Here is a 17,404-nt window from a genome sequence, read left to right as displayed (position 1 = left end):
AATAGAAATACAGTACAGAACATGCCAGATTTTCACAGCCCAGATATGGTAGTTCTCAATAACTAGTGATATAACATCCATGTTATTTTGGGAAACATTACTTTGGAGGTGTGAATTTCTTACACTGCTTCCCTCAACTGTAACTTACATTTTTATACAGGGCTTTTGTGCCCTTGACATCTGCTAGGAGGGATGCCCTACCAAAATAGAATATGACAACTCTCCACAGCTGACTCGCCATAGCTGACTCGGCATGGCCAACTTGCCAGGGGACAATTTGCCGTGGGACAATTCAATGTGGGATAACGCAAGAGAGGGACAAGTAGAACTGCAGCTCATCGCAGCCTTGAGGACTTCTAATTTAAGAAGGTTCAAACCTAAAGCAAGACAAGGCCCTCTGCAATTCACTTGTCTCTTTCTTGAGTTATCCCACAATGAATTGTCCCATAGCGAATTGTCTGGAGTGAGTCAACCAAGACGAGGTAGCCGCAGCAAGTTGGCAAGACCCCTGCCAAAAACACTTTCAGGAATTAATCCTAATAACTAGGATTAACAAAAAAATACAGGTGGAAATGCTACTAGTTTTATGTATTTCTTCATTAGATAGAAGAGATGGGATGCTATAGGGCATCTCCTAGTCTTTAAAAGAAACAGTAAGACCATAATAATGGATACATCTAGTCCAAAAATAATATGCCTCTATCAGAAACCATTTTCTAAAACTGTCTTGGTTTCCCTTGCGCAAAAACAAGACAAACTTCTGAGGGGGTCAAAGAAATAACGGTTTCATAACTACCTATATTCTGCCTTTTATTGTTGCAGTCTCTTTTAACTGCCAGATATGCGTGTGTGGTTCTAAAGAGACTGGACATGTGTACTTTGTCCTCAGCTAGTTGTTATTCTGAGTATCTCACCATCAGCTACATTTAGCTCTTGGCTACTATTTGACTACTCCTGGTATGCCATTACTTATCAAAGTTATTATAATAATGTGAGTACATACTAGTCTAGGAGTTAATCAAACATAAAATAACATTGTGACTTGAGGTCTGGGATTAGATGGTTGTAGAAATTTTCTACATTTAAAGGGGGGGGACATCTTAAATAATATTATAATGAATTTTAAAGTTTTCATAAGTAAGGGATAAATACTCTTAATCTCAGACAAAAATAGAGATAGATAACTTTTTTAATTGAACACAACATGTTCAACTAAACAGTTGAATTTCCAGTGTAAGTATTCTGTAAGGAATCTCATGGTGGTTATGGCTCAGACAAGTACAGGACTATCAAACTGGCACTAAAAAAACTCTGGATGCCCACTAGATGGCAACAAAGAGATACAAATCAAGATATTTCTTTATATATGAATACATTCATATTTAAAACATTTACTCAAAATAAACAGATCTTTTTTTAAGCAGATGCTCACTAGCCACCATTTTCATTCACTAATTCTTGTATTACTTTTTGATACTCTCTTACCAATGTATATTACATTTAACAGAATAAGTTAAGAAAAACTGTGCTATGTTCTTAATGGATCAGTTCATTGGGAACGCTGCACAATTTTCTTCAACTCATCTCTGATTCTTTCCTTGTCACCATTTATTTCAATTAAACATGACAGTTACCAACTTGGATTTTCACAAAACAATCTAAATGATATCAATTTGTACTTTCCAACATATTCTTTAGCCCCTTCATTATAATACTTACAGATTCACTTCACTGCAGGTATTCAACAACTTCATTCCATTCATAACTGTTATAGTTTCTCTGAGTTTTACAGACTTGCATCTTATTTTTTTTTCTTTCTTTCATTTCATGCATTAATTCATATTTCTTACTGTTTCCTCCTCATACATTCCAAATTGCACTATTCCATATGCTCTGGTCATCATATATATAATATTCCTCTCTGCCATCCATCAAACCTTTGGTAAATTGAGGCATTCACTCAATGCTTCTCAGTCCTAAATGGCAGGTATAGGTGAGGTCAGCAGCTTTAGTTACACCTATTCTACCTACAGCATTTCTGCTAATGGGAAGAATGGTACTGGGCAGTTTGGACACACCTTGGCCAATATGCCAAAAGCTTGGCCAAAGTCATTTTATTCTGTTCATGTTCACGCTAGTCTGTGCAACTAGAAATTCTAAACTAGTAATAACCTTGCAAGCCAACACATTGCAGTTCATGAATGTGTTGATATGTACTCAAGATGCATCTGTATTCTTTTCCTTCACTGGACAGATTCATATTTGAAGTTTGTAATTGCCTATAAGCTATTATTTTTGGAACTATACAGTTGTGGGAACTCAGTAAAGGCTACCTTACTCACGTGGCATACATACAGCAGCCTTTATGCAAAGGCCATTGTTCAATAAGCCTTAAACAATTTTAATCTTTATGATCTTCACAACCTCAGCTGCCATAACAGAAAATGATAAAGCTGAACTTAACCACCATAGTTCAAGGTCAAACATACCAATTGTTCTTCAAAAATAGCAACCATCCATTGCCAAGTGAAGGGAAGTAGAAATAGAGAGTCAAGCCAAACCAAACAGCATAAAGAACAATATCATTCTCTCAAAGGACCTGTAGTACTAATTGGCATTGTTTAACCCACCTCATGCCCAAAACTTCTTAGCCTGCCCATCTAAGAACAATTCCCAGAAAAGAAGATTCATACTTTCCTGATTATTGTTTTTCAATCAAAACCTGTTTGAAGAGATAAAGAAAAAGAGTATTCAACAATACCATCACTTAAGATTGAATTTGGTATACTGAAGGAAACTGTGTCCCATCTGCCTTGTTTCTGATGTTCATGGCCATGATATTATGTTAAGAATCAGACCAGTATTTCCCATTCAAACACTAACCCTGGCTTATCCTGCTTAACCTCTGAGCCCAACATCCTGTCACCGTGCAGCTTATGCTCCTGGCAAATAGCAATCGGTATTGGCATGACTTTCTCCTGTTCCTACACTAAAAACAATCAGTAGTCTTCAGATGTTCTTGAACCCAAGTTCCAACTGCTATAGCAACATCACTAATGCTGAAAAAGGATATGTTTTGTTGTTCAGAAGCATCTGATGTTAATATGGCATCACAAAAAGTGGATTTAAAGTCCATAGGTGATCTGAAAACCTCTTCACATGGGATGGACCAATTTAGAAGCATATCTCTGACTTAGAACTATCACACACTTATTAGATATAAATGCCTCTTAAAACAAAACAAAATGTGCTAACTTCTTTCTATTCTGTAGATAGAGGTGTAGATAGAAAATGACTACAAGAAATAATATCAACATCTCTGCAAACAATCTTAATGGTGAACATTGCAGTAACTGAAAAGAAACGACCAACTATAAGACAGCTTTCCTGTTTAACATCACTTAGACTAAATATACTAAGTCAGAACTGACCCTTCCACTTCAAGATTGCCAACCAGAAAGTGGACCAGAGAAAAGGTTCATTGTTAATTTAGCTTTGGAGTAGTTGCCCTGCAAGGCACCTCTATTTTTAGCTAAGGAGGAAATCAAAAAGATTTTCGGGGAGCAGGCCAAGATAATAACACTTAGAAAGTTATCTGAGGAATTTTTACATTGTACCTATGACACTATCAAATTTATTGGAAAGAGTTTATCGGGTAAATGTCAGCAGCTGTGTGCCTCTAAATGGAACATACTTCAGCTCCTGGGCAATGGCAGCGATCTGTTCCACCCTGTCTTGGTGAGCAGCCAAGTCGCTCTCAAAAGCTTCATGTTTCCTCAACAAAGCCCGGATCTCTGTCAGGGAAGCAGCTTCATAATCCTTCTGCTGCAGAATCTGCTCTTTGCCTGGTAAGAAGAGAGAAGAACCAAGCCACTGAGGTGGGATATTAGCAGGACTGATGACTAAGGGCCCAAAGGCTGAGACAAATGACTGGCATTGTTTAAGAGCCCAACAATAGTAAAAGTCACATATCAAATGATAGATAACAGTAAAGTTACTATTTAGTTGCCCAGAGTACAGCACCAAATACTGCTGCTTCCCATTCCCCTTTGGTTTTGTCACCATGGGCGTCCTGACCCAAAGCTAATGGGAAGCTATAATGATTATAAGATGGTGGTGATGATAGCACCTAGCAATAGCAGTTAGGCTTATATGCCACTTCATAGTGCTTTACAGCCCTCTCTAAGTGGTTTATAGAGTCAGCATATTGCCCCCAACAATCCTCCTCATTTTACCGACCTTGGAAGGATGGAAAGCTGAGTCAACCTTGAGCCGGTGAAAATTGAACTGCCGAACTGCTGGCAGCTGGCAGTCAGCAGAATTACCCTGCAGTACTGCATTCTAACCACTGCCCCATCACAACTCATAAGAGATCCATGCTGAAGAAGGCCTTTTTCCTGAATAACAAACACTGCCCAAAGGCTAACAGGGAATGGTTAAACCAGCACTTTAGCAGCTGTTCCACCATTAACAAGTACACTTAGACCCTTATTTTCTTGAAAAGTGCATGGCTAAAAGCACAATGTGTGAAGAAATACTTCAGGAAAATATGGATATGTGGAGTGTATGGTTTGCCACCTCTCCCTATCTGCCACACAATGACAGATCTGCTATATTTACTTTAAATAATAAATAATAATAAACCTTTATTGTCAAAGTACAACATGTGTACATTGAGATTAGCTGAGCCTCCCCCTGTGCTCTCTCCCCCCAACACACAGTGACAACAATACAGCTTTATCAATACATTGTTATTTGTCTCAGGATTATTTGTCTAATACTTTAAAGTTCCAAAAGTTTAAAAAAGGTTAATTTCTATATGCAGATACGTTCTGAAAGCTTCAGTGTTTTACTAGAGCAAATCTTTGAGAGCATTGAAGGCCCCATGAACAACTATATTTATTTCAGGCTCTTGACCTGCACTGCTTGTGAATTACCAGTGTGAACATTTTTTGCTGTCTAGGTGTGCATGGAATTTCAAGGTAATTAAATACATAATGAAACATGACAGGAAAAACAACCAAATTGTGACTCAAATTGACACAAACATCACTGGTAAAAGTCAGGTGTTCATTGGTTTTCAAAAGGCAAGCAAATCTGGGGCTTACCATATAAAAGGGAAAAGTCTATTCCAGAGCACAGGGGCTCCCACCAAAAAGGCACCATTTTAACTATCCATAAAATAGCAATTTTCAGGGAGAGAACCAGGAACATACCCTCACTATGGGAGCATGGTGGACAAGCAAAAAATTTTGGGAAAAGGCAGACCCACAAGTAACTTGCTCTTATGCCAGGTATGATTTTAAGGTAATAACCAGCATCTTGTGATGAAGATGATCCATCAGTCATCTCTTGAGGAGTCAGGTGTACCATTACCTCTTCCAGAGCCAGCAGAACCACCCCCTTCCACAAGGAGGCATTTACTACTGCATGGAACCACCCGCATATCTTACCCCCTTGCCCTGAGGCCTGAACCAGGAGGGCATTGGCTCTAAGTACAGATGGGCCTAGCTCTGAACATCCTGTCAACTTTCTTGGAACCAAAATACTTAAACCCATCCCAGATAGCATCCCAAGACTGTGCCTCTGTCATCTCCACCTTCTTAGCTGGAATCCAACTCAGGATGAATCTGAGTTATCTGCTGAATAGGGTTGCATGTCAGCAGGTTGCATATTATCAGGAGCCAAGGAACTATCGGATAAGCTAAGCCTATTGACTGTCTTTTTCTTTTACAATTGATATTTGCCCTACCTGGACCGAGATGCCCTGCGCACAGTCACTCATGTGCTCGTGACCTCCCAATTGGACTACTGCAACGCTCTCTACATGGGGCTGCCCTTGGGGACCACCCGGAGGCTTCAGCTGGTGCAGAATGCAGCCGCGCGGGTTGTGATGGGGGTTTCCCGATACTCCCATGTAACACCTGTGCTCCGCGAGCTGCATTGGCTTCCGGTTGCCCTCCGGGTGAGATTCAAGGTGCTGGTGATGACCTATAAAGCCCTGAATGGCTTGGGTCCGAGATATCTGAGGGAACACATCAAGCTCCCTTCGTTCTGTGTGCTCCCACAGGGAGGGTCTTTTCAGGGTGCCGCCGGTAAAAGATTGCCGGCGGACAATACCCAGGGGGAGGGCCTTCTCTGTGGGTGCGCCTGCCCTTTGGAACCATCTGCCTGTAGAGCTTAGGACTGTCCCTGACCTACGCTCATTCCGCAGGGACCTGAAGACCTGGCTCTTTGAGCTTTCTGGCCTGGACTGAGAGTATTAATTGGGATTTTAATTGTATTTTAATTGGGGTTTTATTTCAAGGTCAATATAATCTTTTTAATTGATTTTAAGTTTTGTAATTTGTTGTATTGTTTTTAAAAACCTTGTGAACTGCCCTGAGTCCTACGGGAGAAGGGCGGTATATAAATCTAATAAATAGATAGATAGATAGATAGATAGATAGATAGATAGATAGATAGATAGATAGATGATAGATAGATAGATAGATAGATAGATAGATAGATAGATAGATAGATAGATAAATATTTTAGTTGTTACGTTAGCATTTGTATCCCTCAGTCTAGTCTATTCATTCTTCCTACATATTCTTCATGCTCTTTTTTGTCCACTTTTTTTTTCATTTGAACCATGCATTTGATTTTAGATTCTATTTCAAAGGGAAAATACTGGATAGATATTTTTGTGGGCAAGGGGAACCCAACTTACCATACGCCCAGGTTTCATGTGATGTAGCCTTTTGCCTAAACTTAGCAGCCAGATGTTCAAGCCGTTCAAGCCTTCGTATTTCATTCAACAGCCATTCCTCATAGCCCTTCTCTGCTTGTTCAAGTCTTTGCCAAGCACTGGCAATATCCTACAAAAGCACAGGGATATTATAAACCAAGTACTTAAAATCTTTCAAGTTGTATCTCAAGAAGGGGTTTTCAGGTTGGTTAAGCATTTTCTATGACTCCTGCTTGTCTGACCCTGGCCCAAAATTTAGACTGAGAAGGACAGTGTTTCTTGCTATCTCAGGTTTCTAAAGCACCATTAGAGAAAAGAGAAATGGACAGTGAAGTATTGTAATGAATGAGAAAACAATTCATCACAATAATTCACTCTCCGTTTCTCTTTTTCCCAGAATAATATGACAAAAATATATATTTGGTAAGAGACATAACAATTTTGGTATAGTGTAACTATCTAGAATATGCCTTCTCAAACCCCCACCAATGTAAGGTGACAAATTCTGGATGGGCAAAAATAGCTCTGCAAACTTCTAATCTCATGATGAAAGGTCGAAAAGGTGGCTGCTTTCTTCATAATGTCAATAATATCACAATCCTAACTCTACTGTTTTCTGCCTGTTTTGCAATTCTTTATTAAAATAGTTGTGGTAAAAAGGGAGTATCTGTGCATCTATAAATCTAATCATTTCTCAATCATATTTTTAAAATAGCAGCCATCTCTCTGAAGACCAAAGAGACGGTCAGATAATGAGGAATGGATTAACAAAATGCTTAGACTCTAATAATATGTAGGGATGGCCTTGGAAGACAGAAGGGAGAGCTGCAAATGAGCCTGTAAAAGATGTCTCAGCCCACCAAAGGAGGATTGGCACGGGAAACATTTCAATAGGACCCTCCCGAGTTTATTCTGGAGAGTAAAAGGAAAGAAGGGGAGACATGTTTTCAGTCTTTAAAGTAAAGGTAAAGGTTCCCCCACACATGCGTGCTAGTCGTTTCCAACTCTAGGGGCCGGTGCTCATCTCCGTTTCAAACTGAACTGCTAGGTTGGCAGAAGCTGGGACGAGTAACAGGCGCTCACTCTGTTACGCGGCTTTAAGATCCTGTTAATGTTGCCTAACAATAAAGACAGAGCTCCTAGTCCTGGTTGTGCTTCTTGCCTGAACTATCTCACCAGGCTGTTAAAGACTGAACCACATCAAAACTTTTACTCCTCTGGATTTGCTCTTGACTCCCTTCTAATGCAGGATAGTTGCTTTGAGGAGATTTGAACCATTTTCCAGTTTCCAGAACTGAAAGGTTTTATAGCATACAGCCCAAAGGCACTGCTACTTACTGAGACCATCTTCCCTTCTGATGGCATGAAAGCTGGCCTGTTGCTGATCCTCAGTTTCGTCTGTAAAGTGTTGAAATTGATCTCCAACTGGCATTTTTCCTGGATCTTGGGAGGCTTGTGCTTACGGCGATAATCTCTGAAGTCCTCTAACTTCTTTTGCATAGCTACCATTGTCTTCTCTGGGGTCCTGTTTTCCAGCCAGGGGGTTGTGCGCCGAATCCATTCTAAAAGCTGTGGATACGTTAGCAAATAACAAAAATAAATAAATAAATAAATAAAAACAATAAAAAATAGAAATAAAAGAAAAATATTTCTAATTTAATATCTTCCACAGTAGATCAGATCAGACTTCCTGGGAATGGGTTTCCATCCTTAATACTATAGGATTCTTCTTTTACTTGTGGTTGGCTAAACAAGGCATATTAGCACTCATGAGTGGTGAATGGATCATCATGCTAAAGTAAAGGGAAGCAAGCATATTATAACTTGGCAGGAAGGGAGAACCCCATTATTGCCTTCCAGTAGACCAGTGGGGTTGTGAATAGTTGAGAACTTAAGAAGTACAAGGCATTCTGGGATAGGCTGCAATCATGACCATTTTGTCTGGCAGTAAATTCCAAAAGGAAGGTATGGCTTTTGGACTAGTGGTTAAGGAACCAGGCTGGGAGACCATGAATTCTAGTCCCCTCTTAGACAGGAAAACCTGGCTGGGGACTTTGAGCCAATCAATCTCTCAGCCCGACTCACTTCACAGGGTTCATGTTATGAGGAGAATAGGAGGAGGAAGGATTATTAGATATCTTCACCACCTTGAGTTGTTTATAAAATAGTAAAGGTGGGTTATAAATAAAATAAATAGATAGATATATAAGGGAGCTAGGAGTGGCTGAAATCCCTTGACAGGGTAAAAGCAACAGCCTTCCATTTATTTTAGCTAGAGCTTCCCTTCAATTTTGTTTGTAAGACTATAATCTTTACCCATTGACTGGGTTCAGACAACATGCTAAGTTCTAAATCTGGATTTAAAAAAATTCATGTGTTCATAGAAGGTGTTATGTCCAAAACAAATATGTTCCATTAGATAATGGCCTGTTTTATATAATAGACTAATGCAATAAGCATATTTCCTAAGAATGCTGAACCACAAACCACCCAATCCATTTTACCTAGTCCACTGTGTTGTGTGGACAAAGTTCTTATACACATATTTCTATAATTTTGTCATTTAATTTTTTAAGTTGGTCAAAATCTAAAATTAATCCAGAATATGGTAGAAGCAGAAATAAGAGATGTAGTCAGGCAAGAATTGCCAACTTGCATCAGATTTAATACTTCCTTATTGCAATTAAAAACAAGCATGTTTATTTTAATATCCTAAAAAAAGAAACTACAGATAGAAAGGGAGATTCCTCCCACATTGACTATATTCAAAAAATAAAGCCTCAGTAATAGTTAACAGTTTTGTGAAACTTTTCTATCCTTATAAAATTATACATAAAATGCTTTGGTATCAATAGCAAACCTCACAGTTATGACAAGCTTCGCCTACCTCACTTGCTAGCTTTTCATATTCTTCCATCAGCTTTTCATTTTCTTGATTCACAGCGAGTACCTTACAAATCCGATTAGCTGCTGTTTCTGCCTGGAAAATCCAGAAAATTAAACAGTATAAGTATGTTGTTAGATTCACAGAGAAACAAAATGTGAATGATGATCCAGTGGCTACTGCAGCATAAAATAACGAGCACATCCAGCCATTGGTTTTTATTAGTTTAGGTACATTGTTTTTGTCTCTTCCTTCATGCATGGAATCACAAAATTCTCTAATATCATACTGTATAATTTAAGATTGGGTGAATAACAAAGTGAGACATTCCACAGAGACAATCAGGATAGACAACTACATAGATAACTGACATGATGCATGTTGTTCTTATTATTTCAAGGATCACTTCCTTCTTGCAGTTCCATTTTCTAAAATCAGTGATTGAAGTACATATAAGAGAAAATTGGGCTGTCTCAGTAATATAAAGTACTTTTCATACTTCAGATGCATTAAGCTGCTTTAGTGGATGATACACATAGGGATTTTCATCACCTGCAGATCTAGATAGGTTTGCATTATTATCCCTGCTTAATTGAATTGTGGTTAATTTAAAGTTTTACATCATAAAATCTCTTGTTTAAAATACTAAAATTCTACTGAATAATTCATGCTGTAAAGAGAACTATTTTCTGAATTCCAAGTATTGGAATTGGATTGGTTCATATTAAGTATCTGTTTTTATTTTGGGGATTTGTGTGTGTGATTTTTTTGTTTTGTTTTGTTTAATTGATTATGGATTCATGTGTATGAAGAAACTCCGCTGTGAAAAGGTACTTATATAGACACAGTGAAGTCATTCCTGTCATAACAGCATAGAAGTTAATGGCAAAATTGGCCATTTGCCTGTGTAAGTGCCCACTTCATATAGGAAGTTTCTCTACATGGCTGGTTATATAAGCATGTGGAAAAAAGTGTAACCTCTTTGTGAGAATTGGCACTAAAAGACATTTCACAGATTAAAAACTTCTTCTATCAACCCTAGAATCCAATATGATTCAAGAAGTATCTTAAAAGTTATAATATTGAGTCCACTATGGAGAATAAATGGAAATATGGGGGTTATCAGCTAATGAAGAAAGCATGGGGTCCGAGCATACCACTGAGCTGAAGTGTTGGGATGCTTAGACTTCAAAAAATTAATAACCTAACGTCGCACCTTGGAATTACACCCTACAATCCTATGTCCAACAAGGTGCTTGCACTTCCATTCCAAATGCAACAAATTTTGAAGAGCCAGTGCCCCAAAAGAGCTCCAACATGAGCCCATGGAGAAACAATGGAGTGTTAGGTTTCTGGATAAAGAATATCCCTTTCGGAAAAACTATTTCTGGAGGGTTGAGAGAAAATAGTACAGTACTACAATAACCAGGCTTGAATGCTTCCTGAGTTCTGTCCAAGGTACTGAAAACCTGCTCAATTCACCATAGCATTCAAAAATCCAGAGATTGAGAAAACAATTCCTTTTTTGTTCCCTCTTTTTGCTTAGCACTTCCTGTCAGATCTGCCCTTTTATGACTTGTCGTTCAGTTCTATATTGCTAGGACAAGACAGAAGAGTAGGTTGGAGATTGTAATGACACCAGCACTCTTGCTTTCATAAGACACATTTCATTTCTCCAGCATACATGACCAGTATATCTAGGGAGCACTAGAATGAAAAAAAAACCTATGCTGGATTGTTTGAGGTAGAACAGAAGAAAAGTGGAAATTCTGAAAATTCTAAATCTTTATAACACTACCATTCACTGGATGAATTGACACAATATACATAACATAGTAACTCCATCAACCCATTTTAAGAATTCAACCCTAAATTAACTAAACAGTCTGGATCTGCAACATGTGCTAAGCCACAAAAAATCCTACCTAAGGATAATACTGACTACATTTGACATGCTATGCAAAAGCATATATTAGGCTACAACTGAATTAGAACTGCTGTTCAATGCCAGTGATATTATATTTATTTATTTTATTTTATTTATTTTAATTCCATTTATATCCCGCCCTTCTCCGAAGACTCAGGGCGGCTTACAAGCTTAGCAGTAGCCTTCATTCTATGTATATGCCTGCTTATTAGGGCTTTCACACACACCCCAAGCGGCATTATTACAAAGTCAGCTTAATTGCCCCCAACAATCTGGGTCCTCATTTTACCTACCTCGGAAGGATGGAAGGCTGAGTCAACCTTGAGCCTGGTGGGATGCGAACCTGCACTAATTGCAGGCAGCTGGTGTTACTTAAGGAGGCATTAGCCCACTGCTCCACCATATCTTAATTAAATGTTTGCATTTTGTGCATAAAGTGCATTGATATTTTTCAACTATTGATCATTTATGAGATTACTCAATTAATTACAGTAACTCTTATATATTTTCTTTATGCTCTAATATTTCTATGGTAATTTTAAAAACTAGGGATTCATCTGTTACTTGAATTCTTTTAAATATCTTGAAATAATTATTTCAAGAAAGCTTTGTTCATCTGTAGATATAGCTGTAGCTTTTTAAACTCTCATATAAATATTGGCTTATTTGTTTATTAAATGTACATACTGTGAAACAATGAATCTAAAAAGAGAACTAAAGAAGGGAAACACAATTGTTGTTGTTGTTAGCTGCGAAGTCGTGTCCGACTCATCGCGACCCTATGGACAACGTTCCTCCAGGCCTTCCTGTCTTCCACCATCTTCTGGAGTCCATTTAAGCTCACGCCTACTGCTTCAGTGACTCCATCCAGCCACCTCATTCTCTGTCGTCCCCTTGTTCTCTTGCCCTCAACCTTTCCCAGCATTAGGCTCTTCTCCAGTGAGTCCTTCCTTCTCATTAGGTGGCCAAAGTATTTGAGTTTTAGCTTCAGGATCTGGCCTTCTAAAGAGCAGTCAGGATTGATCTCCTCTAGGACTGACTGGTTTGATCGCCTTGCAGTCCAAGGGACTCGCAGGAGTCTTCTCCAGCACCACAGTTCAAAGGCCTCAATTCTTTGGCGCTCAGCCTTTCTTATGGTCCAGCTTTCACTGCCATACATTGCAACTGGGAAGACCATAGCCTTGACTATACGCACTTTTGTTGACAGGGTTATGTCTCTGCTTTTTAGTGTGCTGTCTAGATTTGCCATGGCTTTCCTTCCCAGGAGCAAGCGTCTTTTAATTTCTTGGCTACAGTCCCCATCTGCAGTGATCTTGGAGCCCAGGAAAACAAAATCTGTCACTACCTCCATTTCTTCCCCATCTATTTGCCAGGAATTGAGAGGGCCAGATGCCGTGATCTTGGTTTTCTTAATGTTATGTTTCAACCCAAGTTTTGCACTCTCCTTCTTCACCCGCAACAAGAGGCTCTTTAGTTCTTCTTCACTTTCTGCCATTAGAGTTGTATCATCTGCGTATCTTAGGTTGTTGATATTTCTTCCAGCAATCTTAATTCCAACTTTTGATTCATCTAGCCCTGCCTTTCTCATGATGTGCTCTGCATATAAGTTAAATAGGCAGGGCGACAGTATACAGCCTTGCCGGACTCCTTTCCCAATTTTGAACCAATCAGTGGTTCCGTGTCCAGTTCTCACTGTTGCTTCTTGACCCGCATATAGGTTTCTCAAGAGACAAATAAGATGGTCTGGTACTCCCATCTCTTTAAGAACTTACCACAGTTTGTTATGATCCACACAATCAAAGGCTTTAGCATAGTCAATGAAGCAGAAGTAGATGTTTTTCTGGAACTCCCTAGCTTTCTCCATGATCCAGCAATTAACACAATTAATAGCAAGCAAAATAAATAAATGGTGATAAGAATGATAAACCAGATAGGAACAAAGCAAAGAGACTTAATTTTCCTTTGCCAAAGGCCCAGGCAAAGAACCAACTCATCATGGCCTTTTTAAACAACAGCAAGTTGTGGCCATATGGATCTTGGGCGGGGGGGAGGGACCTCATTTCAGAGTACATGAACTGCTACAGAGAAGGTCCCAGGGTCCTGATAGATGGCATTGTTTAATCAAAGGTCTCTGGAATATGCCAGCCCTGCAAGGTTGAATTGGCCAAGCCGATACTGTAGAACAGAAGTCCCTAACCTTTTGGGCACCAGGAACTGGTTACATGGAGAGAGGTTTTTCTGCGGACTGGAGGGGGTGTGGTTTTGTGTGCTGCCTGCATCTCGTTGATGGGGCTTTGTTTGTTTGTGCAGACTGGCTGCTGGCATACCACGGCCCAGTACTGGTCCACGGACCAGGGGTTGGGGACCCTTGCTGTAGGAGACAATCAGTCCTTCAAGTAACCAGCCTTTTTCCATTTAGGACTTTATAGATAACAACCAGCACTCTGAATTAAAAACCCCACTGAGTTTATGGGGAAACACAAATGGGATAAAAATGAATATTTCTTCAAAACTAACACTATTTCAATGCTATAACCTATATGTTAAGCAGCTTTATAATACATTAACATTTTTCTTTGGGAAGACCCTAGATTTTCATTATGTAATTATTATATTATAACTGTATCATATAATTTCAATTCATTTTTTAAATCACTCCTGATGTAGTAGTTTTTAATTTATGAATCTGATCATGACCCTGACAATCTGATTTTAATTTATGAACCTGCTATAAAAATAACAATTTTTATATCTCCTAATTTGTTCATAAAATAGACTAGAGAAGCCATAATCTTAATATATGTATATAAACACATTTTGATCTATTTACATTTCATTGAAGGAAATTTAATAGAGTCATAGAAGCAAAAATAATATAATCATGAACTAATGTAAAAATAATATTCCCAAAAGTGGTTTGTGACAAATGTCTCAGTAGAATAATTGTTGGAAGAAGCAACTATCAATTAATTAATTTAGCAATATTAAGAACTTCACATTCTATTGCATACACTTTAGTTTGCAATTTTACTAAGTTGAATGATGCTCAGATGTACTATACTAATAGTCATTTCAAAGAAATAGCAGTGTTAATCTGTTATAATAAAAACAGACATATTTCAGTAACATCTTAAAAGAATAACAGAATTATTGCTCCATTAGCTTCAGTCACAATAAATAAATGAGAGCCACATAATTATTTTTTACTCATAAATTTAGGGTTTTTTTAAATATATAAAAATATTAATATTAGCAGAAACTTGCAGAAATGTTGATTGTGTTCTGTAAATCCCTGTGTAATCTCTGATTAATTCCAAAGTTATCTATTACACCTACTCTAGCTACTTGGTATTTCATCTCCACCACAGGTAACGTACACAACAAATTATCTGTGCACAAAATATGACGTTAAGGGAATCTATGCTATTATCTAGGAGGGAAAAGAAAGGACTGAAGGAAGGAGGTAAAAAAGAGGAACAAATTAACTTACCTCTGAAGTTTTACCCGGAAAATAATAAAGTGAGGATGACTCATTAAGTGGCAATAATTTTTAATAAAATCCTGGTTTCACTATGCAGCCAAATATTATCCTCCATATCTAGTATAACCTGGAATCTCTTCACACAGCAAAAAAAAGTTATGTGGTATGTCTAGGGACACCATCTGTCCTCACAGCTAGTTGATTATGACCCTGCTGGGTCTGAGTCTTTCACAAAAAAGACTAAATCTCCACATATATAGAGACTACTATATCCAGTTCACATGACCAATAGCCACCTTGGTTGAGAAATTCCTGGAGGTCTAATCCCAGCAACACTGATATTCTTATGGCAATTCTAGTTTTGCAATAGTTTATTAACAAAGATAAACATTTTTTTCTAAGAAGCTTGTCTGCCTTGTTGTGCTCCTCAGTGATGATTAGTTGCAGAAAAATCTCAGACTTCACCAGAGTACAGTCTGAAAACTATTAAAATATTTATACCGAATCTGAATAATTTAGACAGCCTAATTATATTAGAGCAGCCGGAGAAATGCTTTCCTTCCATCACTATTAACTACCCTAACGCTGCAAAAAAAGTTTTTTTTTTCCCAGTGGGTAGGCTTTGCTTGGAAAACAGTAATGGCTTTTGCAAAACTGATAAAAATTATCACAGTAATTATACAGGTAGTCCTCAACTTAATATTCAAGGTGTTAGTAATGACTTACAAAGCCCTACATGGCATGGGTCCGGATTACCTACGGCAACACCTGCGGCCGGCGTCAACTTCCCTCCGTCCAGTGCGCTCCCACAGAGAGGGCCTCCTCAGGGTGCCTCCGATCAAAGAATGCCAATTGGTGGCCCCCAGGGGGAGAGCGTTCTCTGTGGGCGCGCCAGACCTATGGAACCACTTGCGGTTGAGCTCCGGACGGCCCCCAACCTTCGCTCCTTCTGGCGCGACTTAAAAACATATCTATTCGAGCAGTCTGACCTGGTCTGATGGGTTAGGGTAGGGGTTTTAACATGTTTTAATACTGTTTTAAACTGGGCTAAATATTTAATCGTTTTTTTAACTTTTGTATTCCGCTTTTTTATATTTATTGCCCTGTACACCGCCCTGAGTCCTTCGGGAGAAGGGCGGTATTAAAATATAATAAATAAATAATAAATAAATAAATAAATAAATATCCGTTCATTCAGAGGCCATTTGAAATTACCACAGTGCTGAACAAAGGGAATTATGACCCCGGCCTGGAGTTCTGATCACTGCAGCACCCACACTCACGTGATCAAAATTTAGGTACAATCACTTTTATGGCTCTTGGAAGCATTGCAACCCCTCCCCCCCACTGAGAGGATTGAGAGGCCCCAGTCACCTAGGCCGTTGGCATGTAGAAACCTGCCATGGACCAAAAGGCCAGCTAGGTCCACCAGTGTGTGGGCCTCCTCTCTCCATTCCCACCACTCCCAAACTTTTTGTTCTCTAGCCTCTCTAGCCTTGAAGAAAATTGCCTTCACTAGCTTTCTAGGTTAGCATCAGCTTGGTTCACCTCTCAGCAGCTACAGGGGAAGGGAAAGATAAATGGATCCTGGCACAGTGGGGTAAGGAGAAGATCCAGACCTCTTGAGAGTTGGGAAGGTGCTCACACATAGCTGGGCCTAGCTGACCCGTGGCAGATTTCCACATGCTGATTAGTGCCAGGCCTCCCAAGGCCTCCCCCCACCCACCCACTGAGGCACCTTTGCACGGTTGCTTAATGACCACAATGTAGAGAACTGGGATTGTGCTCATTGCGTGAGGTGATCATGTGGGTGTCTCGCTTAATGACCACAAAAAATTACAACCAAAATTTCAGGATCAGTTGTGGTCGTAAGTCAAGGGCTATCTGTTTTTATTTATTCTGTATGCATCTATGTATGCTTGTTTGTGCATGTCTATTACTGCAGTGGCCAGTGCTTTTTTTGTAAAAAAAAATGGTGCCGGAACTCACACATGTCATACAACCCGCCTTGCCTACCCTACAAGGTTCCATCCAAAAAAAGGTGCCGGAACTCCGTTCTGGGTGTTCTATGACAAAAAAAGCCTTTAGTGTTTCTAATAGCATCATTTACTGTATTTGTCAGCCCCAATTAAAAAAGCAAAGTGGTTTCAGGGCTAATGGAAACCTATGGAACCTGAAACACACAAAGCACACAGCAGTCCCAAAAGTGATGATGAATACCTGCTCAGCTCCAGCAAAAGCATGGTAGAAGCAAGAAACGTAAGTCATGATTGCTCTTTCATCAGGCTTGGGGGTATTCACAATGTCTATCAGAAAAGACAAAAAAGAAAGAAAATGAGCACAGTATGTAGAAGAACAGTAGAAAGCAAGGGAAACACAAGT

General features: G+C 39.1%; 1 protein-coding gene across 1 annotated transcript in view; it reads right to left on the bottom strand.

Moving 5' to 3' along the window:
• The window catches only part of ACTN2 (actinin alpha 2), a 49,549-nt gene that overhangs the window by 19,836 nt on the left and 12,309 nt on the right, over nt 1–17,404 (bottom strand). Inside the window, exons 7-11 of the mRNA XM_083348567.1 lie at nt 17,243–17,328; nt 9,618–9,710; nt 8,069–8,299; nt 6,713–6,860; nt 3,695–3,845 (exon numbers count right to left, since the gene is read on the bottom strand). Of these exons, the coding sequence (XP_083204693.1) occupies nt 3,695–3,845; nt 6,713–6,860; nt 8,069–8,299; nt 9,618–9,710; nt 17,243–17,328 (709 nt within the window). The remainder of the gene's footprint in view (nt 1–3,694; nt 3,846–6,712; nt 6,861–8,068; nt 8,300–9,617; nt 9,711–17,242; nt 17,329–17,404) is intronic.

The sequence above is a fragment of the Vipera ursinii genome, assembly GCF_947247035.1.
Source record: "Vipera ursinii genome assembly, chromosome: 1".
NCBI lineage: Eukaryota > Metazoa > Chordata > Lepidosauria > Squamata > Viperidae > Vipera > Vipera ursinii.
The sequence above is the reverse complement of the archived record's forward strand: the minus strand, read 5'-3'. Positions and strand labels throughout refer to the sequence as shown.